This window comes from Carcharodon carcharias, chromosome 3 (genome assembly GCF_017639515.1).
Source record: "Carcharodon carcharias isolate sCarCar2 chromosome 3, sCarCar2.pri, whole genome shotgun sequence".
In the NCBI taxonomy this organism is placed as follows: Eukaryota; Metazoa; Chordata; class Chondrichthyes; order Lamniformes; family Lamnidae; genus Carcharodon; species Carcharodon carcharias.
Genome location: NC_054469.1, coordinates 54,986,857 through 55,011,928, shown reverse-complemented (window position 1 = coordinate 55,011,928; position 25,072 = coordinate 54,986,857). Strand labels below are relative to the sequence as shown.

At 42.9% G+C, this 25,072-nt stretch overlaps 1 protein-coding gene across 2 annotated transcripts in view; it reads right to left on the bottom strand.

Moving 5' to 3' along the window:
• LOC121275755 (protein adenylyltransferase SelO-like) overlaps positions 1 to 25,072 on the bottom strand; it is a 270,091-nt gene that overhangs the window by 46,769 nt on the left and 198,250 nt on the right. For both annotated transcript variants that reach the window (XM_041183353.1, XM_041183354.1), the window contains exons 9-12: positions 15,309 to 15,378; positions 15,092 to 15,164; positions 7,186 to 7,269; positions 6,295 to 6,424 (exon numbers count right to left, since the gene is read on the bottom strand). In XM_041183353.1, coding sequence (XP_041039287.1) covers positions 6,295 to 6,424; positions 7,186 to 7,269; positions 15,092 to 15,164; positions 15,309 to 15,378 — 357 coding nt within the window. The remainder of the gene's footprint in view (positions 1 to 6,294; positions 6,425 to 7,185; positions 7,270 to 15,091; positions 15,165 to 15,308; positions 15,379 to 25,072) is intronic.

Here is a 25,072-nt window from a genome sequence, read left to right as displayed (position 1 = left end):
AGGGACTAAGATTAGTTAATTGCATCTGTTCTGATGAGTGCAAGACAAAAAACTTTGACAGCATGTCTCTTTTCTCAGAAATACTCAAGTTCTGTATTACCAAGGGACTATTTGTGTTCCTGAGGCAAAGTAACAACAAAGACCAAATTCAGATATCAACAGGATAGTTCAACTCACAGGTTCCAGAAGAGGGCGGTCTTGTAATGTAGTGCTTTATACAGAATACGGAGAATCAGCTTTTTTCTTCTTTGATTTGTTTTGATATATTTTTGTAAGAATATTACTTGTTAAGTTTTATTTAAAAAAGAAAAGAAGAGAATCTGTGAATTGTATAAGTTAAAGTTCAGTGTACACAGTTGAGGGGGCACACATTGGATAATTACTTGTGCACATATAAAGAGACATTTATTGACATTGGTGGGGGTGGGGTTGTTTGTAGAGTTAGGAGCTATACATTTGTAATGTCTCACTTTCTGAATAATCTAAAACTCAGTAAAGATTGACCGTTGGTTTCCTTCACCAACTGGCTGTAAGAAGTTTAATATTTGGGTTAGGTTTCTGAGCCCTTATATGCCACGAGTATGCTTTGGAAAAGCTGTTCACCAAATGCCCACCATTCTTCAATGTGAACATCCAGTAGACAACCTGAAAAATCAACTCTATTAGGTGAAAAAAAACATTCAATGGTACCAACATTATATTACTCATCAAATATGTATTATACGTACATGTAGTGGGGATGAATATAGTCCCAGTTTTCCCTTTCGAAATGATTTTTTATTTAAAGTCCATCCAAGGAGTCAGTTTAACAGTTAACAACCAAAATTTAACAGCAGTGGAACTGTCTCGATAACTCCTTAAGCACCCCTTCCACACTGGATACTCAATTAACAACAAATTATCTTGCTCTATAAACTACACTGAAACACAATAAAAGTACTTATTTTTCCATTAGTAGATACCATATATGGCTATTTACCCTGGGTAAACACAGACATGGCACTCAAGACCATAAAATAGGTTTGCATCTTGAGCAAAATATTCACCAACCAATCACTTAATTGTTTTCTTGTGATGTTATACTTTGATTTCTCTCACAATGTAGTCGCTCCGCTCTGGTGCCACAGTCTGGACTGGAATGGATAGCTCTTAGGTGCTACTGACTGGACTCCTTGGATGGACTTTAAATAAAAAATCATTTCGAAAGGGAAAACTAGGACTATATTCATCCCCACTACATGTACGTATAATATATATTTGATGAGTAATATAATGTTGGTACCATTGAATGTTTTTTTTTCACCTAATAGAGTTGATTTTTCAGGTTGTCTACTGGATGTTCACATTGAAGAATGGTGGGCATTTGGTGAACAAATGAGGGCACTTCACTGCTGCAACATTGGCTCTGCTATTTACAGGGAGGGTGGAGTTTTGGACAGAAAACCCAAAAGTAAAGGTCTCCCAGACATTCTGCTGAAATTAACACCACAAGCTTTTCTCACCAGGTTTCCAATCCAACATCTAGCCTCCAGCTGGTAAGCCTACGGCACAAGGCTACAGTTGAGATGGAGAGAGATACCATAATTGAGGGCAATGGTGGAATCATGGATGGCAGGGTAGGTAAAGAGATCGTGGATAGGTTGGTGGGAAAAAATATCTTAGTCAGGGAAATAGATGGTCATCAACGGAAGAAATCGTAGTTGAGCAAAGATTGTGGTCCAGGTAAGAAATTGCAGTCAAATAAAGAAATTTGGTTTGAGATTGGTTGAGATTGAAGACTGGAAAGTGACTGCAGTCAAAGAAAGAGATCGCAGTCAGGGGAAAGATCACTGGCAATGGAGTGATCATGGTCAGGGGTGAGAAATTGTGGAGATGGGGGGAATTGGAGGCATAGTTGGAGAGCAATAGGGTTGTGAGGGTTGGATATGCACGGGAAAGGAAGCAGATAAGCTTGTTGAGCCTAAAGGAAACATTTCGGCTCTTCCTGGCCCACATGCACTTACCTTATGGATCCAAACATTCTCGCCTCCTTTTATTTGTTATGTTTTGCAAGCCTCTAGGTACCCAGATAAAATGGGTAAAAAAGACGATTGTAAAAATGGAAGCAAGCAGCTTCCTTAAAATATTTACTGGTTGTCCGGACTCCCAAACGTGAATTTGTTAAAGTGTTAAAATGTAAGTGGTAAGGTTGTGGTCAGTTTTGAGATTTTAAAATTTATTTATTTCTTATCCACATTCAACTCATCCATCTTTGAAGTTAAAATTACCTTCACTGTTGCATAATAATGGGACTTCATCCTTCCTAATTTAACCATTTACTTTTGAAAAGGGACAAACTTCCCTTAGCACATCGGGGCTCCACTTAGAATGAGCCAGGTGCTATGGGAGAAAAAAGTAACAGATTACTAAGAGGGAACAAATTTAAGAAGAAGAAAGTGTTGCAGGATGAGAGCACTTAGCAGGAGATGATCCTTAGCTGCCTGACTGCAGACATTATAGTCTTTTAGCTAGATTGCTGCTATGTGTGTAAATTGCTCTGTTATATTTCCTCTCTGAGTGGATGAAAAGAATACCCAGAGGCAATCAGCAGCACCCAGAGGATTGGGTGAAAAGAGGACCCAGAGACAGTCAGTAGCACCTAAGAGCTATCCATTCCAGTCCAGACTGTGGCACCAGAGCGGAGCGACTACATTGTGAGAGAAATCAAAGTATAACATCACAAGAAAACAGTTAAGTGATTGGTTGGTGAATATTTTGCTCATTTACCTTCAAAACTAATGTCATTGATTATTAGTTGTAAGACTTTATTAGTTGTAATACGGTTTACCAACAGTAGTAAAGGTTATTGGGGGTGCAGTGCATATTAACTATAAATTAATTAAGAAAAATAAATTTAACACATAATAAAGATGGCAGGGTAGATGATGTGTTGTGATCACAGAATGAGGGCGCTCCTGGAAGCAGGGTAAACATATCTGCAGTGAATCTCTGCAGCTTGAGGTTCTTCGGCTCAGAGTCATTGTGCTGGAAACAAACTGCGGACAGTGTGATGCATGAGGGAGGAGAAAAGTTACCTGGATACTTTGTACTAGGAGGCAGTCATAGCTCTTAGGATAGGGTCTTCTCATTTAGTCAGTGGTCAGGGACAGGGGGGGGTGTGACTGCGAGTGAGGCAGGTATGGGGACCGAGAAGGTAGAAATGGAAGAGCCTCAGCATTTGCAATTGTCCTACCGGTTCGAGGTTCTTGCAGCATGCATAGATGAAAGTGGTTGCCGCAGGGTGGATGAGCAAAGTGACCATGGCATCATGGTTCAGTAAGCCATTCAAGCAGGGGAAGTTAATAGGAATGTAGTAGGGGTAGGGGACAGTATAATCAGGAGGATGGACAAACTTCTCTGCAGCCAAGACGGCTATGTTGTGTGCCTGGCGCCAGAGTTCAGGACATCTGTTCTGGAATGGAGAGAAACTTGCAGTGCAAGTAGGAGGATGCAGTGGTTGTGGTCTATGTAGGTACCAATGACATAGGTAGAACTAAAAGAGGTTCTGCTGAGTGATTACGTGCTAAAGATCATGGCTGATGATCTTGAGTTTCAATTTCCACATTCCCATCTACCCCCTTGCCTAACAAGAATCTATCTACCTCTGCCATAAAAATATTCAATGATCCCATCTCCACTGCCTTCTGAGGCAGAAAGTTCCAAAATCACACAACCCTCAGAGAAAAAATTTCTCCTCATCTCTGTCTTAAAAGCGCACCCCCTAATTTTAAAACAGTGCCCCCTAGTTCTGGACTCACCCACAAGAAGCAACATCCTTTCGATGTCCACCTTGTTAAGGTCATTCGGGATCTTGTATACTTCAATCAAATCACCCTTCACTCTTCTAAACTCCAGTGGAAATAAGCCCAGTCTGTCCAACCTTTCCACATAAGACAACCCACCCATTCCAGGGATCAACCTAGCAAACCTCCTTCAAACCACCTTCACTGCATTTACATCCTTCCTTAAATAAGGAGACCAAAACTGCACACAGTATTCAAGGTGAAGTCTCACCAATGCCCTGTATAGCTGAAGGATAACATCCTTACTTTATCTTCAATCCCTCTCGTAATAAAGGACAGCATTCCATTAGCCTTCTTAATTACTTGCTGTATCTGCATACTAACTTTTTGTGCTAGAACACCTAAATCTCTCTGCACCTCATAATTATGCAGCTGTTCTCCATTATTTTTTGTTCTTCCTGCCAAAGTAAACAACTTCCCATTTTCCCACATTAAACTCCATTTGCCAGATCTTTGCCCACGCACTTAATGGAATGGAATATAAAAGTAGGGATGTTTTCTAATTCTAACAGTTGCACAGGTTATGATGAGACCACACCTCAAGTACTGTGTACATTTTGGTCTCCTTATTTGAATAAGGTTACAATTGCATGAGTCTTTGGAACTCTCTTCCCTGGAGAGCGGTGGAAGCAGGGTCATTGAATATTTTTAGAGGTAGCCAGATTTTTGACTAACAAGAGAGTCAAAGGTTATCAGTATAGGCGGAATGCGGTGTTGAGGCCAGAATCAGATCAGCCATGATCTTATTGAATGGCGGAGCAAGCTTGAGGGACTGAATGGTCTATTCCAGCTCCTAATTTGTATGTATGTTCCTGCCTTCTGCTGAACCAAGCCGCCTGAATTGGGATTTATGTATGTGGAGAGACCTGATGCTAAATAAACAATTAATTTTTTTAACTATTCTATTTTTGGTGTGGTTAACCATACTAGAGACTAAGGCACAAATCCCCTCTCCCTGGCCAGTGAATTGGAGTTGGGTTCACCAGAGATAGGTCAGTAGGGAGGTAATTGAGATAAAAATTCACAGGTCAGGCTTTATCCTCAGTGACACATCTGAATAACTTCCCAACACTAGCAAGATTTTTTTCTCCATCTTGATGAACACACAAGTCATACCCAAAATAAGTTAAAAATAAAAACAGAAATCATACACAAAAACAGGAAGGACAGAAATACAAACGTTATTGTAAACAAACACATTGAGAAACTTCATAAAATCTTCTACATTAAAAAATGTATAACTTGTGGAATAAATGCCATTGTTCTAGTACTGCAAACATCCATCTGTTTATCAGAACATTTCTGAATTATAAGGCTAATTCTGAAAAACGTACAGTCAGACAGAGTCCCACATCAAAAGCAAACATAAGGGTGGAGCTACTAATGGCTTAAATGGGCTCACCCAATGACTCACTTGTTAACCATGCTGTTCTTTATGGGTTAGGCCATAATATGCAGTATATTTCATTTATTTAAAACACTGTGGGAAAGAGATACTGTAAATTTAATAACGCAATACTTAGTAGATTATCATCGCAGATTTGGGCACTCAAGTAGCAAAGTATTTCAAAAAAGGTGCTTTATAAAGATCTGCATTTGGTTACTTGGGATAAAGAACATGATCCTGGGGCATATGGTTTATTTAACAGTTCAGTTAAGAAATCAGTTCACTCAATATTATACTAAAGTATGCACATTTTTCATCTAATCATAGCATGGAGGAGAAATAGTTTCCAGAAAATTCTGGAAGATGTGTCCCAGGCGTTTGCAGAGAGTGAAACTGAAAGAGAAATCCAAATTCAATCTGATGTCAAACTCCAGATTAAACATGATAAGAAAAACAGCTATAAATAATTTGAACAATTCTTTTCAGTAAAATATCCAATGTAAATTTTTGAGAAAGCTAAGGCTAAAATAGCATTGAAAAACGTTTTCACTAAATCTTTGCAAGGAATTCTGGCTTCTTGCGCGTTGCTGATTTCATTCAGTCCACCATTGGCACCCGTGATTTTAAACCCTAGAGTTCCCTCCCTGAACATTGCTGCCACTCTCTCCACCTTAAAATCTACCAACTTGGCCAACCTTTTGATCACCTATCCTCATATTTTTTTCTTATGGCTTAGTAGCCTGTGAAGTGACTTGGAATATTTTACTATGATAAATGCAAGTAGTAGTTGTTGTTGGGTATAAAACAAAATACAATCCCAAATGGTGTAATTTTTAATCCAGGGCAACAATCCATTAAATTCACAATTATCCTTACCATTACATGTTCCAGGATAAACAGGACTAAGATTGCTCCTAATTATAATTCCCAGTTCACATTAGAGGAAATACTTTGTGTAAACACTTCTTGGAGCCTAATTTTCAAACAGGAAAATACTGCTCAACTCCTGGTCATTATATTATGTTAGGAAGTCAGCTGGCATAGATGACTGGAAGTGCTACTCACAACAGCTGTTGCTTAAGGTCCAATAAAGGATTCAAAGCCTTCATCAGTTTGTTGAGATTATATCTCCCAACATTGACTTGGTTCCCTATCTTGTACCGACCTTCATCGTCAGATGTATTTGGCACAAAATCTGGTTCAGGAAACATTAGAATTTGTTTAGATGGTTATTAATAGGGACATTATTAAATAGTAAAAAAAAATTATCCCCCATCTTTTATCCACAATTAAGTTGAAAAAAATGCCTCCTTGGCCTGATACCATAGCACATGGTGTTAATTCAATGTATAATCCACAAGCCCCAACTGTAATTTGTAGTATTTTACATTCAAATAAATTTGTTGAATTTCTCATTCTTATTTCCTTTCCTGAAGGTAATGACTCATACAGGATAACAAGTCTGCATAGGCAATGACTCATGCTGAAGAACAATTCTGCATTCAGTGACGGCCCTCTAATACATACCTAAGTGACCATTCTTCATGCTTGAGTAAAACACTATCAGCTAGTTGAATTCATAAACTGAGATGGATGGGGATATGGTGGAGGGGTGATGATGGTGGTGTGTAGAGAAGAACACCACAGCTGAAGCCACTTCTATCCACAACCAATATCCTAATATGCACGATATCTAACAGTGATAGCAATCAGGAACGAAAGTCCCAGCTAATTTTTTCTTTGCTAGCCTAGGACAGCAAGACCTCGTCAAAATGAATATCTTTTTTAAATAATGTAAAATATGCAACAGTATGTTCTGCAAGATAACTCGGCTGCAATTTCCTTTTATATGAGTCAGCTGACCCTAACAATGGCATGGAACCTCACAAAAGTTGCACAATGCTATTGAAAGTGCAGGTTAATAGATGTTTTGCAGAGAAGAAATAAGATACTTACTAGGATCATAGAAATCCATAAAGCCAAAAGGACCATAATCTAATGTAACAGACAGTACACTGAAGTTGTCTGTATTGCACACACCTGAAATACAGAAAAGACAGAAAAATGCTGATCAATGCAGATAGAGAAAGAGAAAAAAAAGCAGATTGTAAGACACATACTAAGGGAAAGGTATCAGTTTAAAATCATCACACAAATTCATGCTTATAGAACTTGCCATCAGGAGAAGCTGCAAATGCTGATTGGATCTACCCAATAGGAGGAAATCAGAGGGCGAGTCACATCAGGCAGCTTTTATGTGCCTTTGATTATGAACAGCATTGGAAACAAAACTGTAGTTGAAATTTTTCTGGCAGTAACTACCACCCCCACAATGACAGAAACAAAGGGTGGAATTTAATGTAGGCGACCAGGCAATCAGATACTTGATTGGGCAGCGGCAGATCTACCCCAGGTAATGGCCCATGGGCAGAAGTCCTACCCACTGAGAACTGCCAACTCTTCATTGTTGCCCAAGGCCCAGAATTGCAAAGGGACCCAGGCCACAGGTGAATGAGCTGGGGTTGGGGGGTGGCGGGGGTCATGGGAAGAGGGTTCAACAGCACAGGTATGGGTTGGGGGCTCAGCGCCACCTCCCCCCCCACCACCCCAAAATTCTCAATGTTGGGTCCCTTGACCAGGAAGTGCCTGATCAGGATGCCTCGTGGGTTGAATTAAGAACCCACCCTGGGAGCCCACAAGCTACACAGTGAGACCCCACCCACTGCTGAGTGAATTTGGTATGCTATATCTGCCTGAGTCTTCTCACCAAGGATTAATTGGGGCAGAGGCAGGATTGTGGCAGGGTCTCCAACCACCACCCTCCTGCCCAATTAAATATTTCCCCATCACCAAGCCTGCCATGCAGAAGGGCATTAAATTTCGCCCAAAGTATTTTTGCTCAGTTGTGATATAGTGGCTGTTTCTTAAAATATCGTCATAGTAAATGGTTTTAAAACTGAGGTTATTGCATCAAGCTTATTTCTAAAACAAATCATTAGCCACAACAACAATAACTTAAAATTTATGCAGTGCCTATAACATAATAAAGTGTCTCAAGATACTTCACAGAAGCATTAAAAGCAAAACATGATATCGAACCTCATAAGGCGACATTACAGAATACTAAAAGCTTATTTGTCAAAGGGATAGGTTTTAAGGAGTGTTTTAAAGGAGGAAAGAAAAGTAGAGAGGTGGGGAGGCATCGAATAGGTGATCCAGAGCTTAGGGCTTAGGCAGCTAAGGGTGGAATCATTCCAGATTTTCACTAAGTGCAATAGCGGGCAGGAAAAGGACGTTTTACCCACAGGCCACAATGGAGGCTTTTCGTGCCATATCATCCCATTCCCAGCGTGTCTGCCTCGTTAATTATGCATTCCTGGGAAACACACTGGGTCTTTTGCGGGGCAGCCTATTCACCAGCCCCCGCCATCACCTCTGGTCTTCAGTAAACTGGGCGCCATATTTAAAAGCCACCCTTGCACTCTTCAAGGGACAGGAAGCTGCTGGGAACTGATGGCTGCCAAAGTGAGGAAGCGTGCTGCCCCCAAATTTAGTGAAATCTCCCTCTATCACCTACTGGATGCAGTGGAGGCCCACCGTAATGTCCTCTAAGTCCACTCCTGGCGAAGACCAGCAAGCAAGGCCACCAATCCAATGGGATGTGGTGGCAGCAGTGAGCAGCACCAACAGCCTGCAAAAGAAGATAGCCATCAAGTGCAGGGAGAGGGTAAATGCTCTCATCTGTTCCGCCAGGGTAAATCACTCTTCTCATCACTTTCAACTCACAAAACCATCACACATCGACAGGGATCTCACACCTCAAGGGACAACACCACTAGCTCTCACACACACCCTCACATCTCCATCAGGCTCATATCCTCTGGAACTCACGTCCTCATCCCGTCCATGGCTCCACTCACCACACAAACATTCCACACAGTGCCATGCATCCAGCTCACACTCTCTCCATCTGCTTTCATGCAGAAGCTGGCTGACAACAGCAGGGAGAGGTCCCAAACGGGGGTTGGAGTAGCCCACGTTAGACCCCACACTCACTTTGAGGTGTCATCATGCTGCCTGGTGAGGATGTGGACTATATCTGCAGCAACGGTGAGGTCAGCAGCAAACACCCACGTAGGGATCCTGCCTCTCTCAACGTAAATGTGAGTGCTTTCTCTCCTGCTTTTGATTCTGCTGCCATGCACTAAACATCTCAACTTTGGTTCACAGGGAGCTCTGCCAAGCAACTGACACCCTCAACCAACCAGTCCCTCAGCTCCATCCATGTCTTCAACTCCAGCCAAGAGGACATCACCTCCATTGAAGAGCTGGAAATAAACAGCCAGTAAGACCCATCAAAACGCTTAACCACACCATCCGCCAGCGCAAAGACATACACCTCGGTGGGACCTAGATCTAGAGCAGGCTTGGGTTCACAATCTGGTGGTCAACACATGGACATGTGTCCACAGCATGAGGAGGCAGGTTCAACCGAGCTCTCCGGCACTTGGAGGACCATTGCGAAAGAGACATCTGTGAGGTCCGAATGAGATGGCAAGCCTCTGGATTTGGCCTTGCAACTCATCGTGGAGAGTCAGCAGAAGGCAGGGTAAAATCACGCAAAGCTACTGGAAGCCCTCAACAGAGTTGCACTTGAGATGGAGGAGTGCATTCACCTGCTCTCTGATGAAGTGGTGCCCAAATGTGCACGCATTAAGGTCTCCATTGGGAAGATGGCAAATGCCATGGAGACCCTGGTCCATCAGAACATGGAGATGAATGCAGACCTGCACATCATCGCGGTAGCCATGGTTGAGTTCCTGCAGTGGCAACACGAGAGGGAATCAGGGCACCTCGATGTCCCTCCAGGTGTTCCTTCCCCTCAAGGAGTCAGGCCGGGGCCCTCGGTCACCCACAGGGAGGAGGAGCAGCAGCTGAATACCACTGGGTCTTCCACTCAGGGATCTTCTCCCTCTGATTCCCCTCTGCCTGTGACCCCAACAACCTTATCCTCTGTCACCACAGAGGGAGCAGCTGGCCCATGGGAGGACAGCCAACGCAAGCCAGGGCCTTCAAGGCCTCGCGTCTCCAGAGGACCCATGCCAAAGTCATTAGAGGCAACAGGGCCAACCATTGCACAGGATGTCTCCACCTCTCCTGCAGATGTTAGGGCAGCACCTAGAAGAAGTGGTAGGTCTAGAAAAGTTGAGAATTTCTGATCGCAAGTGGTTGCACGGGTGAATTTTGTCACTTTATAGTCTGAAAATATATTCACTTTCGCTGAGTAATGTGTAATGGTGTCTTTCAGCTTCACTCGCAGGCTTCTCGAGTCCTCCCCTGCATCCCCCCTCACTAGCAGTTCAGCTGCATGCAGCCGGATCACAAGTGATTCTGGAGGGAGAAGTGTGTGCAGAGCCTTTTGAAGCCTCATGCAAGCATTCTCCCATGCACGCAGAATCTTCTTCCATCACACTCATCTCAATATCCTAAGCATTTTCAATGCTATCTGCTGGGGTTCTCCTTCAATTGTCCATCTGAGCTAACCTGCATCTCTGGCACCCAGTGATCGCATTCCCATGCAGCACCTGTGCCCGCCCAACACGAGGCTCCCCTCACTTTCGATTTCAAGAACATGGTGTAGTAAGATTTCTTCTCAGCTCCCCAATCCTTTCCCGTCCCCAGTCACCCACGTCCTTTACCCCATCGCTGTTGAGCCCCTTGGCATCACCTCCCATCTCCCTACTGTCACCTAGCAACCAGAACCCTTTCCTTTCCAGGATATCCAGGTGAATGTGCACATTCCCTACCTTCCTGAGAACCCACCCGCATTCACATTGACTTCCCTGACCTCCTCCTTCCCACCCCAGAGTCCATGTCTGCCTCCAAATCCCTACCAACCACCTTCGCCATCCCTTCTACCGCTACCATCCCTCACCTTCACCTTCCCACTGTTCTGGCTTATTTGGCCCCTCTCACACTCACTATTCCCTCCTACCATGCCCATCCTCAGTTCGCTCCTCAGGAGGTGGTCATTGATCCCACAGACCCTTCCTTGCACATTCACCTAGACATCTTTACTCCCTTACTCCCACCTCCACTCTTACTCTGTCCTCCCCCAGACTTCTTCCCCCCCAAACTCCTTCCTCTCCACAAACTCCTTACCCCTGCCGAAGTCCTTCCCCCACGAACTCCTTCCCTTACACCTTCCTCCCCCCATACCTACCTCCCAAGTTGCCATGTTCCCATTACACCCTCCTACCCAAAAATACTTCCCCCCAAAAAAAAACTTTTGTTTCCCCCCACCCCATCCCAGCCTCACCACCTCCCCAACATCTTCGGTTCCCCCTCCCAACCTCACACTCACCCCGATGCACCATCCTCTCCAAGCCAAACCAAGACCTTCCTCTCCCACTGCCACCTCCCCTCCACCCAGGTACACCTTCCTCTCCCACTCACAGCTGGACCTTCCTCTCCCACCCCTCAAAGATCATCCGTAACAGCCCATGGCCAAAACCCTGATGTCCCAAAGCAAACCCCAAATATCAAAGGAGACCTCCCAGCTTCCATGTCTTGCTTCACAGCAAAGTCTTGCTCATAAGAATCCACCCAGCATGTGATGCACGAGTTCCTCCTGGGTCCGGTAGCCCAGTAGCTGTAGGGCTCCAGCATCTTCTGTTCCTTGGATGTCTGTGATGTGAGCAAATCTCTAACAGATTTCTGCACGTCACACTTGTCACAACATGTCCTGGGCCGGCATGTTTTCCCGCTGACGTGGGCAGTAAATTTGATATGGGGGATGATTCTGGCGAGCAGGGCTTACAATTAGGTGCAAATGTATTAAAATGACTTCCCCAAGTGTGGCTGTGGGAAACGCAGCCCGTCATTGATGAGTGAAGCCTTTGACGCTGGATGCCAATCAAAATGGAAAACTCCGATCTAAAGGTGCAATTACCAACAGTGAAGCAATTAAAATTGGAGATGCTCAACAGGCCAGAATTAGAGGAGAGCAGATATCTCGGAAGGTTGTGGGGCTAAAGGAGATTACAGGGATAGGGATGGTGAGGTCACAGAGGGATTTGAAAACAAAGATGCAAATTTTAAAATCAAGACGTTGCTTGACCAGAAGCCAAATAGGTCAGCAAGTACAGTGGTGATAGGGAATGGGACTTGGTGCAAGTTATGACACGGGCATAGAGTTTTGAATGACTTGAAGTTTACCAAGGGTAGAATGTAGGAGACCATCCAGGAGTATGTTAGAGTAGTCAACTCTAGAGGTAGCAAAGACATGAATGAGGGTTTCCGCTGCAGATGAATTGAGGCAGGGGTGAAGTCAGGTGATGTTACGTAGGTGGAAATAGGTAGTCTTAGTGATGGTGCGAATATGAGGACAGAAGGTCATCTCAGACATCAAGGTTGCGAATACAAAACAAAGCAAAATACTGCAGATGCTGGAAATCTGAAGTGAAAACAGAAAATGCTGGACATACTCAGCAGGTCAGACAGGATTTGTAGAGGGCAACGAGTTAACATTTCAGGTCAATGACTTCATCAGAACTGAGGAGAGATAGAAATGTAATAGGTTTTGAGCAAGTGAAATGATGGGCTGGGGAGGAAGAACAAAAGGGAAGGTCTGTGATAGGGTGAAGCAGGAGTGATTAAACGACAAAAGGTTTCATGGTACAAAAGCCAGAGAGCGGTAAAGGGTATAGTAAAGAAACAAAAGACGTGACCAAATAAGGCATGAATGGCTGGATAACAGCCATCCAAATGCAAAATGAAGGAATAAAGAAAGAAAGAAGAAAAAAAACTGAACCAGCAAAAAAGAACATGAAACAAAATGGAGGCAGAGGTTATGATTTAAAATTGTTGAACACAATGCTAAGTCCAGAAGGCTGTAGAGTGCAAAGATGAGGTGCTGTTCCTCAAACTTGCATTGACCTTCATCGGATCATTGTAGCTGGCCGGGGACAGAGAAGTCAGGGTGGGAGCAAGGTGGAAGATTGAAATGACAAACAACAGGAAGCTCAGGGTTAAGCTTGTGAACATGCTGGCTTAATCTCAGACTTGTGCCAGGGAGAGAGTTAGAGTCAGTAGTAAAGGGAATGGACTCTGGAGCAGGAAGCCAAAACAATGAGCCGAGTTTAATGCTCGCAGCAGTGGGCTCGTCCATTGGCTGGAGAGGCAGTGGAAACCCCGCCATCACCATTCTGCGCCATCAACACCCCCTGCCCCCCACCCCGACCCGACTTAGTGTGACTCAAGTACTTATCTGATTGGAGTTGGGGTCCTTGTCATGTTCAGGACGGATATCCTGCCTCTGAGAGCTGCCACCCAAAAGCAGTGGACACAGCTGGTATTGCAGAAGGCCCAGGCAGACAATTGGTGTTGGGGCCCAAGAAATAAGGTAAGTGAGGTGCATTTACTGGGGTCAGACAGGAAGCAAGCTAGGTGCTGCAAAATTCTATCTCATATATTCCTACTAGCTCTTTTATGCAATATAATAAACTGATGCCATCTGAATTTGTTAGATGGGTGGTTGAGAGGTAGGTTTCAGTTTGAAAATCTCAGAAAATAAACCAGAAAAACAGAGGGTAATAAAATTAATCTGAATTTCAAAGGAATTGCCAGACAGTTTGTTGACGAATGAACCAAGCCTGTCTAAAATAGGCAGGAAGCTTGGTGTTTTGCCTTCAAGTAAGTGAATAGATGTGGGTGGTGAAGTGGGAGTGCAGAATTTGTCACTAAGTACAAAGAACAGCTTTTAAGGATGAAGCTTAATATGATTGATAAAATCAAAGACTGAAACAATTTGAGAAGATCTGACATCTACAAGGAGGGTACAAAAGATCCAAGGTGTGTGAGAAGATCTGTGGTTTATAAAGAGACAGAAGGAATTGGAGGTCTATGAGCTGGTCAGAAAAGATTCTCGTTCTGTGAGAAATTCAAAGAAAATCCAAGGTCTGTAAAGAAACCTTAAGAAACTAGTGCCTGTCACCAACATTTGGTACGTGGTCTGCAAAAAACACAGAGAGGTTATGTGCAGTGGAGGGGGCCAGGGCAAAAAGGTGAGCGTGAGTTTGCAGGTGCCTCATAGGAAGATCTAAGCAGAGAATCAGAGGAGAAATCTTGGAAGAAGCAGCCAGAATGTGGTCAGCAAGAAACAAAACAGGGACTGTTACATTGAGTCAATGACACAAAGAGCTTTGCTCCAGGTATCAGAGATATTTGAGAAGCATGGAAAACAAGAGAGTTGGCAGTGGAAGTTAGCAGATTTTTAAGCCTATTGGGAGCTGGAAATTAGGAACATTTTTGTTCCTTTTTTGTGTTAGATACTCTTGAGGGTCCAGTAGAGGAAATTTCTTACAGCAAAGGAGTCAGGACATGAAGTGGGGTAGAGTTCCGATGATCAAAGCAGCACCCTGCTGAAGGTCAGAGCAAGCAAAAGGTTTTGGCCTGGAATAGGTGGCTCCAAGTTTTATATTAAGGTAATGATTTGGAGGAAATAATAGTTTAAGAATGGTTGTGGATGATCACTAAAGGAGCTCCAGGGCAAAGGAGCTCAACAGGGAGCTGCCAGCTCAAGTACCACCTTGTAAAATAAATTGTATATCTTGCCTTGACACAGAGGTGAAAATGAACAGCAGCACAAATGGAAAGTCTAGTTTTCAGGAATTTGGGAGTCAGGGAGAAGAGAATATTAGTACCACCATTTTCTGCCACATGAAACCTTTAGCATATCTCACAGCAGATATCAATCAGTCCAACAGTATTTTATTACATCTAAAACTGCAATTTGGATCTTTCAGGTGTCAAAATGGTGTTTTCTAATCTAATTGCCTTGAAAAACATTTCTATGTCATACCATGCGCAAATCCCACTGACATCCAATGTGCGATGAGATTTGAAGTATCAATCACAACTTGAGAGAAAAATTCCTGCAATGACAAAATACTAACTCAATAAAAATTGTAACTAATTTTCTGACAAGAAAGCAGAAATATATGGCATTTTGGTTAAATGGTACATAAATTGTATAAATCCTAATATTATATAGTGAAAATATTGATCTTAAAACATACCAGATACCTATTTGAGTTGGTTGCATTTATCAGAGGAAAATGTTGTTTTATAATGAAATCCACCAGTTTCCTAAGGAAAAAGGAAAAATGAAAATGAACGTCACAGGAGTGAAAATTATTGTGATACCACTTGAGTTAAGCAATTAATAAATGCTTGTACACAGCCAAGTGAGTGGTTAAGATTTGGACCATGTTGCCTGGTAGGGTAGTGAAAACAGATTCACTCCTAGCTTTCAAAAGGAAATTGGATAACTATTTGAAGGAGAAAATTGTTGCAGGGATATGGGGAAAAAGCCAGGGAGTGAAATTGACTGCTCTTCAAAGAAGTCGGTGCAGCCTCAATGGGCAAAATGGCCTCCTTCTGCACTGCACTATTCTATGAAATAATAAAACAATTCATGGTTCAATTATAAGAACATAAGGAAAACTAAGGATGAGAAAAGTCATTCCCTTTGCTACATTAAAAAGTACATTAGAAAATATCTTCAGCTAATGGCCAAATAATATTATGGCAGACCATTTAAGTCAGACTAAAATGAGTAAGGTGTATTAAGCAGAAGTAAAAGTAAAAACTACAACAAATAGAAAAAATGTTGTGTTCTTCAAAAGGAAAGTACTGCAGATGCCAGAAGTCTGAAATAAAAAACAGAAAATGTGAGAACACTCAGCAGGTCTGGCAGCATCTGCAGAGACAGAAACTGAGTTAACATTTCAGGTCTATGCCCTTTCACCAGAACTGAGAAAAGTTAGAAATGTAATAGGTTTTGAGCAAGTAAAAGGGAGGGTGAGGGAGAACAACAAAAGAGAGGGTCTGTGATAGGGTGGAGGTCAGAGTAAATGACAAAAGGTTTTACTGTGAAAAGCCAGCGGGAGCGGTAATAAGATAACAAAGAAACAAAAGTTGTATCTAGATGAGATGTAAATTGCAGTATAGTAGTTGTCTAAATGCAAAGTGAATGGATTAAGAAAGAAATGAGAACAAACTGAACCAGCAAAAAACACAAAAATATAAGCTGAGGTTATGATCTAAAGTTGAACTCAATGTCGAGGCCATCAGTCAAAAGATGAAAAGCTTGTGTTGCGCTTCATTGGAACACTGTAACAGGCCAAGGACAGGTAGGTCAGAGTTAGAACAAAGTAGAGAATTGAAATGATGTTGACAGCAAGCTCAGGGTCATGCATTTTCTGTTATATTGTGTTCTTAATTTAATTTAACTAATAGAACTGGTTGAAAGACCATGAAATGTTTTACTGATGTATAGAATATTGAAACTTTTACTTTGAATCAGCATAAACAATGTGACACTTTGACCCAGAAGCTATACAGTAAGGAAAATTTGTAATTTCTTTAAAATATCTGTAGAATCTGTAATTGCTTCTAAGAATATTTGAGTTTGTATAAATTATTAAGGGATCAATTGTAATTTGCTTGGATAATAAGAAATACTGGCCCATGTGACCTGGCAACTCTTGACCTGGAAGCAGTACCAACAGGACAGAAGTTAACATATAAAAGCTGTATGGCTGACAGACAGAAAGAAGAGCTGGAGGCAGAAGGTGATCAACACACAGGTGCAAGAGCTCTTAGAGGCAATGTGCAAGAAGGCTAAAAAGGTTTAAAAACTGGAAGGCTGTGTAACTAGCTTGGAGACGCTAAAGAGTTGGCTGTTTTACCAAAAGTGGCCAAACTATGAGCAGGGGTGTTATTGGTTGGTCAGTTCAAAAGAAATTCTGGAGAGTTAGATCATCAGGACTGTTGTAACCCAAGGGAGAGAGGGTTCATGGAAATGTGCCTTGTTGATAATAATTGTACCGTGAAATTCAGATGAAAGCTGTTGTCGGATAGGGCTCCTGACCTCTCCTGCTTGAATAAAGGACAGCATATTGTGGAACTTTGTAGCTATGTAGTGCCACATGGCTGCTGGAGTGATGTGAATCCTTGTGGTTGTGTAAGACGTGTCTTTGATGTATCGACTATTTAAAGTGAAATTTACCTTTTTATTTGAAGTATCATTTGCCTGTTAATTCATGTTTAATTTACACTGGTTCTGATTTATGTTAAAGTAAAAATTACAAAAAGTGAAATCCTGTTGGTAATTTATTCATCTGGGGGGTCATTTAATTATTTTGGTTGATAATTCCCCCATGTGAAATTCAGTGGCTGCAAAATTCAGCTGTGTAGTAGCTGTAGTTTCAGTGATATGGGTGCAGACTAGGTTCCAAAATTACTTACACATTTAAGGAGTGCTCGCATCAGATGTCATTGGGAAGGTCAGCAGCACAAGCATTAGGACCTCTGCCAGCTATAGGCAGATTGTGACATTAGTCAGTGTTTAATGCTAGTTTGACACCAGCACTGGCATTTTTGCCCTCTCTTAAACATGCACAGCTTCAAATGCAGTAAGGGCCCCCATCAATGTTACTTAATGGGATCAACATATTAGTTGATTTCTACTGGCTCTGCCTATGTTTTCAGAAGTGCTTGGTGGGTTGCAGTTATTTAAAGTTGGAGATGTCGACAGGAGCAGTGCTGGACATGTAGAAGGCCTTGGTTATGACTTCGAGTTCTGGTCAGACCACTTGCTCTTAGTCATGGGTGCTTTGGTTACCAAGCCTTTTGGAATGCAGCATGAGAGGGAGATGGAGCAGAGGAAGCACAAAAGAAGATAAGGTGCTCGCAGGAGGAGGAGGAGGGAGAAGGGAGAGAAAGGATGTCAGCAAGAGCCCTATTCACCCAGGGTCTTCAGAAAACATTTCTCTTACTTCAATCTATGCTAAGAACAGTGTGTACGTCATCTCTATTTTACAAAGGAGATGCTCACAGAAATCTTCCACCTCTTGTAGTCAGACCTGCAGCCTCTGAGTAGGGTGAATACAGCACTGTTGGTGGCTGTGAAGGAGATCGTGATCATGAATTTCTTTGCATCTTGATTCTTCCAGTCTGGAGCAGGCAATATCTGTAAGATCTCCCAGTTTGCCATCCAAACTGTATTAGGGAGGTAACTGGCACTTTTGTTGTTAGGAGAAGGAAGTACATCATGTTCTCTTTGACTAGAGAAACAGGCGAAGCGTGCACGTGACTTTGCCAGGTTAATGGCGACTCCATGGTGCAAGGTTTCACTGACAGCACACGTGTAGTTTTCTGTGAGCTGCATCTAAATGCTGAGATGTACTACTAATGCAAAGTGTTCCGCACCCATAATATGCAGTTGATGTGCGGTCATGCTCAACACAGCAGGCAAGTGAATGCCCACTATCATGGAAGCAGTCATGATGCCTTCAATTCTGTGTCAGTCCACTATTTTTTCAGTATGTGAGCCACCATGTAAAACCAGAGGGTAGCTGTTGTGTGAAAGGGGCTATCCACTTAAAAAGCAGCTTATGACTCGGTGTGCAAACCACGTGTGGCTGACATGTACAAAATGAGAAGGATGTGAACACAAAACTGCCTAGAGAAAACCATTAGGGGTGCTCAACAAAACGTTCTGCTACCTCAACCTCTTTGGAGGATGCCTGCAGTACTCGCTGGAGCATGTGTTCCAATTTGTCATGGTCTGTTGTGTCCTTGCCATCATGAGGACAAAACTTTGCCACCAATGTGGCAAGCAGCTGAGACGCAGCAGAATGAAGAGAAATAGAAAGTGTAATAGAAGGAAGGGAAGGGAACCTACATGTCCCATTTCCAGTCAAGCTGTCCACAATAGCTTTATCTGAACACAACCCCAATTCTCCTTTCCACAAGAGTGTCAGGAAGGTATAATAATTTTCATAATATTTTTCTGGTTTATTGTAAAGTAGGTTTATAGGGGTAAGTATAGTTAGGCTGTCTATGTGTGATTTAATTATATTTGGAGTCAAGTAGACTGTGGGCTTTGACTCATCCAAAGAAGCTAGGTGCTTGACATGCTAATGAGTAAACATGGATGCTGGCTTAGCGTGTAAGGTGTGAAGGGAATTTGCATTTTTAGATAGATGATGGGAGCTTTGGATTTCAAAGGGATTTTAGTCTGTTTACAATTAGCCAGATAAGCAAGGCTAAGGAATGTTTATTTTTCCCAAAGGTTACTGACAATAAATAGAAGCAACATGAAAGTTTTTATGTTATGAGAAAGATACAGTTTCAAAGACATATGAAACAATAGAATTTACATCTTAAAAAAGAAAGAAACATACATAAAGGAGAATGAGGCTACTTATCAGGAAAAGGCATTGTGAGATCTCAAGGGCAACTAGGGATGGGCATTAAATGCTGGCCCAGCCAGCAAAGCCCACATCCGATGAATGAATAAAAAAAAACTAACAGAAGTGTATGAAATAGCCTTAAAGAAGTCTCCAGTATTTGTGCATAAGTCTGCTGTCCACTGAAACTGAAGTTGGAGAAAGTCATTTGGAAATCCACTGTCCAGGGTATTGAGTTAATTTGCTGGATCGGTTTAAAATCTAAAATCTATTTTTAGACTATTGCCTTAAAGGTGGTGTAACTGGGGTCAGATTAATTAGGAATTTTAAGAGTTGTTATAGTAGTAATTTATAGTCCTATGTATGTGCTTTAAATTTTTTCTTTTGTTAATAAATATTTTAATTTAGTTTTTAAAAAATCTCAAAGTCTTGGTGGACTTATTACTTTGAATTCAGTGCATGCATCTTCAAATAAATACAAATCACAAAACCGTTCTGATAGCGCGACCAAGTTTCCCTCGTGGATTTGGTCTGCCTGGCACACATCATCTGCTGCATCATAATGAAGAGTCACACATCTTACCTTTCCTCTGAAATGTTGGTAGGTGAGTGAAGGAAGTAGTGAATTAGGTTACTGGTTCGTTTGTAAAGATGTGGCATTTGACGTTGCATTCACTAATCATTGATGAGGTTATTAAACTTCATCTTACACTGCATTCAGGTCCTTGGGGATAGATTGTTTGCATTGATAACAACGGTTAACTGCTCCCACTGCCTTCTCAATGTCTGCCTTGAGGTCCCCTTGTGGGTATAAGACTGCTCTCCTCCTGCACTAAGGACCCAGTGCTGCATCAGAACGTTGGAGCACAGTCTCTATCCTGCCATTTGCACTGTTCTTCCTGTTCTTCTCCAACCAATTCCAGCACCTGCTGCAGCTAGAATGCATGTCCTCTTTAAGACAGCAAGTTTGCCATAAGTTGTATCACAGAATTGTTACGGTGTAGAAGGAGGCCATTCAGCCCACCGTGTCTGCACCGGCTCTCTGAGTATTCTAACTTTTCCCCGTAACCCTGCACATTGTTTCTATTTAAATAATCATCCAATGCCCTCTTCAATGTCTCAATTGAACCTGCCTCCACCACACTTCCAGGCAAATTCCAAATCCTAACTACTCGCTGTGTGAAAAAGTTTTTCTCACCTCGCATTTGCTTCTTTTGCAAAACAATTTAACATTTGCCCTATGGTTCTTGAGCCATTTACAAGCAGGAACAGTTTCTCCCTATTATGTCCAGGCCCCTCATGATTTGGAAAACTTCTATCAAGTCTCCTCTTAGCCTTCTCCTCTCCAAGGAAAACAGTCCCAACTTCTCCAACCTTTCCTCATAACAGGGGAGAGAGCTCATCCTAAGTGAGACACAGTCAGAAAGAGTGTGGGTATTGTCAATTCGTTGGACGGTGGGAATTCAGTGCAGAGGGGAAGATGTGCTCTTTGCATTTTCTCTTTGCTATCCAACTTCTTAAATCTTCAGAGAGTGGTCTTGCCCTGCTGCAGCAGTAGAGGCTACAAGGAAAAGGAATGACTGGTAAGTAGTGGGTAAGGTCGGGTAAGTATTTATTACTTTTATCACTTATAGTTTAAGGGTTTTTTGAGGTTTATAGTTTGTATATTCTGTAGTAACAAGGATCAGGAAAGAAGGGCCCTAGAGTAATTGATTTAACTTAAAGGAGTAAGTCACGGCAGGAGAGCTCAAAGCCGTGGTGTGCTCCTCGTACTTCATGTGGGAAGCCAGAAACATTTCCAGTGCCCGGGACCAGCATGTGTGCAGGAAGTGCATCTAGCTGCAGCTCCTGGAAGCTCGGGTTTCAGAGTTGGAAAGGCAGCTTTGGACACTGTGGAGCATCTGTGAGTCTGAGAGCATCATGGACAGCACGTTTAGAGAGATGGTCACACCGCAGATGAAGGGATTTGAGGGAAGGGAATTAGTTACCACCAGGCAGTCCAAGAGAAACAGACAAGTAGTTCAGGAGTCCCCTGGGATTCCACTGCAAATTGGTATTCCATTTTGGAGGCTGATGAGGGTGCTGGTTCCTCCAGGGAGTGCAGACAGAGCCAAGCTTCTGGCACCACAAGCAGCCTGTCTGTACAGGAGGGGAGGAAGAGAGGAAGAGCAATAGTAATAGGGGATTCTATAGTCAGGGGACCAGATAGGCGCTACTGTGGCCGTCAACGTGATTCCAGGATAGTGTGTTGCCTCCCTGATGCCAGGGTCCGGGGTGTCACTGAACGGCTGCAGGGCATCCTGAAGGGGGAGGGTGATAAGGCAGAGGTCATGGTACATGTTGGTACCAATGGCATAGGTAGAAAGAGAGATGAGGTCTTGCATCAAGAATTCAGGGAGTTAGGCAGTAGACTAAAAAGCAAGACCTCTCGGGTGTAATTTCTCAATTACTCCCAATGCCATGAGCTAGCGAGCTCAAAAATAGGAGAATAGCACAGATAAACACGTGGCTTAAGAGTTGGTGCAGGAGGGAGGGTTTTAGATTCCTGGATCACTGGGACTGTTTCTTGGAAAGGTGGGACCCGTACAAGCGGTACGGTCTACATCTGAACCAGAGTGGGACTAACATCCTTGCTGGCGGCCTTGATAGTGCTGTTGGGAGGAGTTTAAACTAATTCAGCAGGGGGAGGGGACACAGAATGTTAGCAGAATAGGGACACATCATAATACAGACAAACAATCAAGTCAGACGGAGTACAGCTGCATTAAGTTTCAAGGGATAAGGCAAGGCTGAATGGCCTCTGCTTTAATGCCAGGAGTATTACAGGTAAAATGGATGAGTTAAGGGTGAGGATTGACATGTGGAATTGTGATATAGTAGCCATCACTGAGATGTGGTTGAGGGAGGGGCACTGATTGGCAGCTCAACATTCCCAGGATATAGAAACTTCAGGCAGGACAGGGGAGGGGGTAAAAGAGGAGGCAGCATTACATTATTAGGTAAGGAGTCAGTTACTGTAGTAAGGAGAGATGATATCTTGGAGAGGGCATCGAATGAAGCTTTGTGGGTAGGGCTTAGGAATCAAAAAGGGGGAGCCACATTATTAGGTGATTATTATAGACCCCCAGATAGACAGCAGGAAACTGAGGAGCAAATATGAGCACAGTTTGCAGAGGTGTGTAAAAACAATAACAATCGGGCAATTATATTAGGTGATTTCAACTTTCCCCAACATTAATTAGGATAGACAGAGTGTTAAGAGTTTGGATGAAGTGGATTTCTTGAAATGTGTACAGGAGAACTTTTTAGGTCAATATGTAGAGGGTCCAATTAAGAATGGTGCAGTGCTGGACCTAATTCTGGGGAATGAAGCCAGACAGGTAGCTGAGGTGGTGGTGGGTGAGCATTTTAGTGATAGCGACCACAACATGGTACAATTCTCTCTCTCTCCACCCCCCACACACACACCTTAAACCAGCTTATATTTCAACTCTTTCTTGGACTCGAACTCAAGTTCTGTCGAAGGGTCATGAGGACTCGAAACGTCAACTCTTTTCTTCTCCGCCGATGCTGCCAGACCTGCTGAGTTTTTCCAGGTAATTCTGTTTTTGTTTTTGTTATGGTACAATTTAAGCTTGTTATGGACAAAGAAATTGACAAGTTGCAAAAAAATGTTTTGGATTGGGGGAGAGTGGATTTTAGTAAAATGAGGCAGGATCTGGCCAAGGTAGACTGGGAACAGCTACTTGTGGGGAAATCTACAGGAGCAGTGGGAGACGTTCAAAAAGGAAATGGGGGGTACAGGGTCAACATGTTCCCTCTAGGGTGATAGGAAGGAGTAACAAGCCCAGAGAACCATGGGTGACCAGAGATATTCAGAATACATGAGAAGGAAAAGAGAGGCTTTCAGCAGGTACAAGGGAAGCAAATCAGCGGAGGCATTAGTGGAGTACAGAAAGTGCAGGGTGGAGCTTAAGAAAGTAATTAGGAGAGCAAAGAGGGGATATGAGAAAGCTCTGGCTAGTAAAAGTGGGAAAATCCCAAGATATTCTATAAGTATATCAATGGGAAGAGGATAACCAGGGGAAAGAGTGGGGCCCATTAGGGACCAAGGGGGCAATCTATAGGTGGAGCCAGAGGACATCGCTAGAGTGTTGAACAAATACTTCACTTCCGTCTTCAACCAAGAGAAGGAGGATGAAAGTATCAAACTTGGGGAGAGAGTCTGCGAGGTTCTTGAGCAAATTGATATAGGGAGCAACGAGGTATTGGAGGTGTTGGCAGGCTTAAAAATAGACAAATCTCCTGATCTGGATGATTTGTGTCCCAGGCTGCTGAGGGAGGCAAGCGAGGAGATCGCAGGGGCTCTGACCCAAATTTTTAATTCCTCTCTGGCCACAGGGGAGGTGCCAGAGGACTGGAGAACAGCTAATGTGGTTCTGCTTTTTAAGAAGGGTTGTAGAGATAAGCCACGGAATTACAGGCCAGTGAGTCTCACATCAGTGGTAGGGAAACTATTGGAGAAAATTCTGAAGAAGGGGATCTATCTCCACTTGGAGAGGCAAAGTTTTATTAGGGATAGTCAGCATGGCTTTGTCAGGGAGAGGTCATGCCTAACAAATTTGATTGAATTTTTTGAGGAGGTGACCAAGTGTATAGATGAGGGTACTGCAGTTGATGTAGTTTATATGGATTTCAGCAAAGCCTTTGACAAAGTCCCACATGGAAGACTTATAAAGAAGGCAAATGCACATGGGATATAGGGTAATTTTGATAAAGTTCAAAATTGGCTTAGTTGTAGGAGATAGAGGGTGATGACAGAAGCATGCTTTAGTGACTGGCAGCCAGTGTCCAGTGGCATACTACAGGGATCTGTGCTGGGTCCCCTATTATTGTCATTTAAAGAAATGACATAGATGACTATATTGGGTGTAGGATTAGTAAGTTTGCGGATGACACAAAGATTGGCTGGGTGGTTAACACTGAGGTTGAGTGTTTTGGGCTACAGGAAGATATAGACGGGATGGTCAAATGGGCACGTAAGTGGCATTTGGAATTTAACCCTGAAAAGTGTGACATGATACACTTTGGAAGGAGTAATTTGACAAGGAAGTATTCAATGAATGACATGATAGTAGGAAGTTCTGAGGAACAAAGGGACCTTGGCGTGTGTCCATAGGTCTCTGAAGGCGGAGGGGCATGTTAGTGAGGTGGTGAAAAAGGCATATGGGACACTCGCCTTTATCAATTGAGGCATAGATTACAAAAGTAGGGAGGTCATGTTGGAGTTGTATAGAACTTTGGTGAGGCCACAGCTGGAGTACAGTGTGCAGTTCTGGTCACCACATCATAGGAAGGATATGATTGCACTGGAGGGGTGCAGAGGAGATTCATCAGGATGTTGCCTGGGATGAAACATTTAAGTTATGAAGAGAGGTTGGATAGACTTGGGTTGTTTTCGTCGGAGCAGAGAAAACTGAGGGGCGATCTGGTCGAGGTGTACAAGACTATGAGGGGCATGGACAGGGTGGATAGGGGGCAGCTGTTCCCTTAGTTGAAGGGTCAGTCATGAGGGGACATATGTT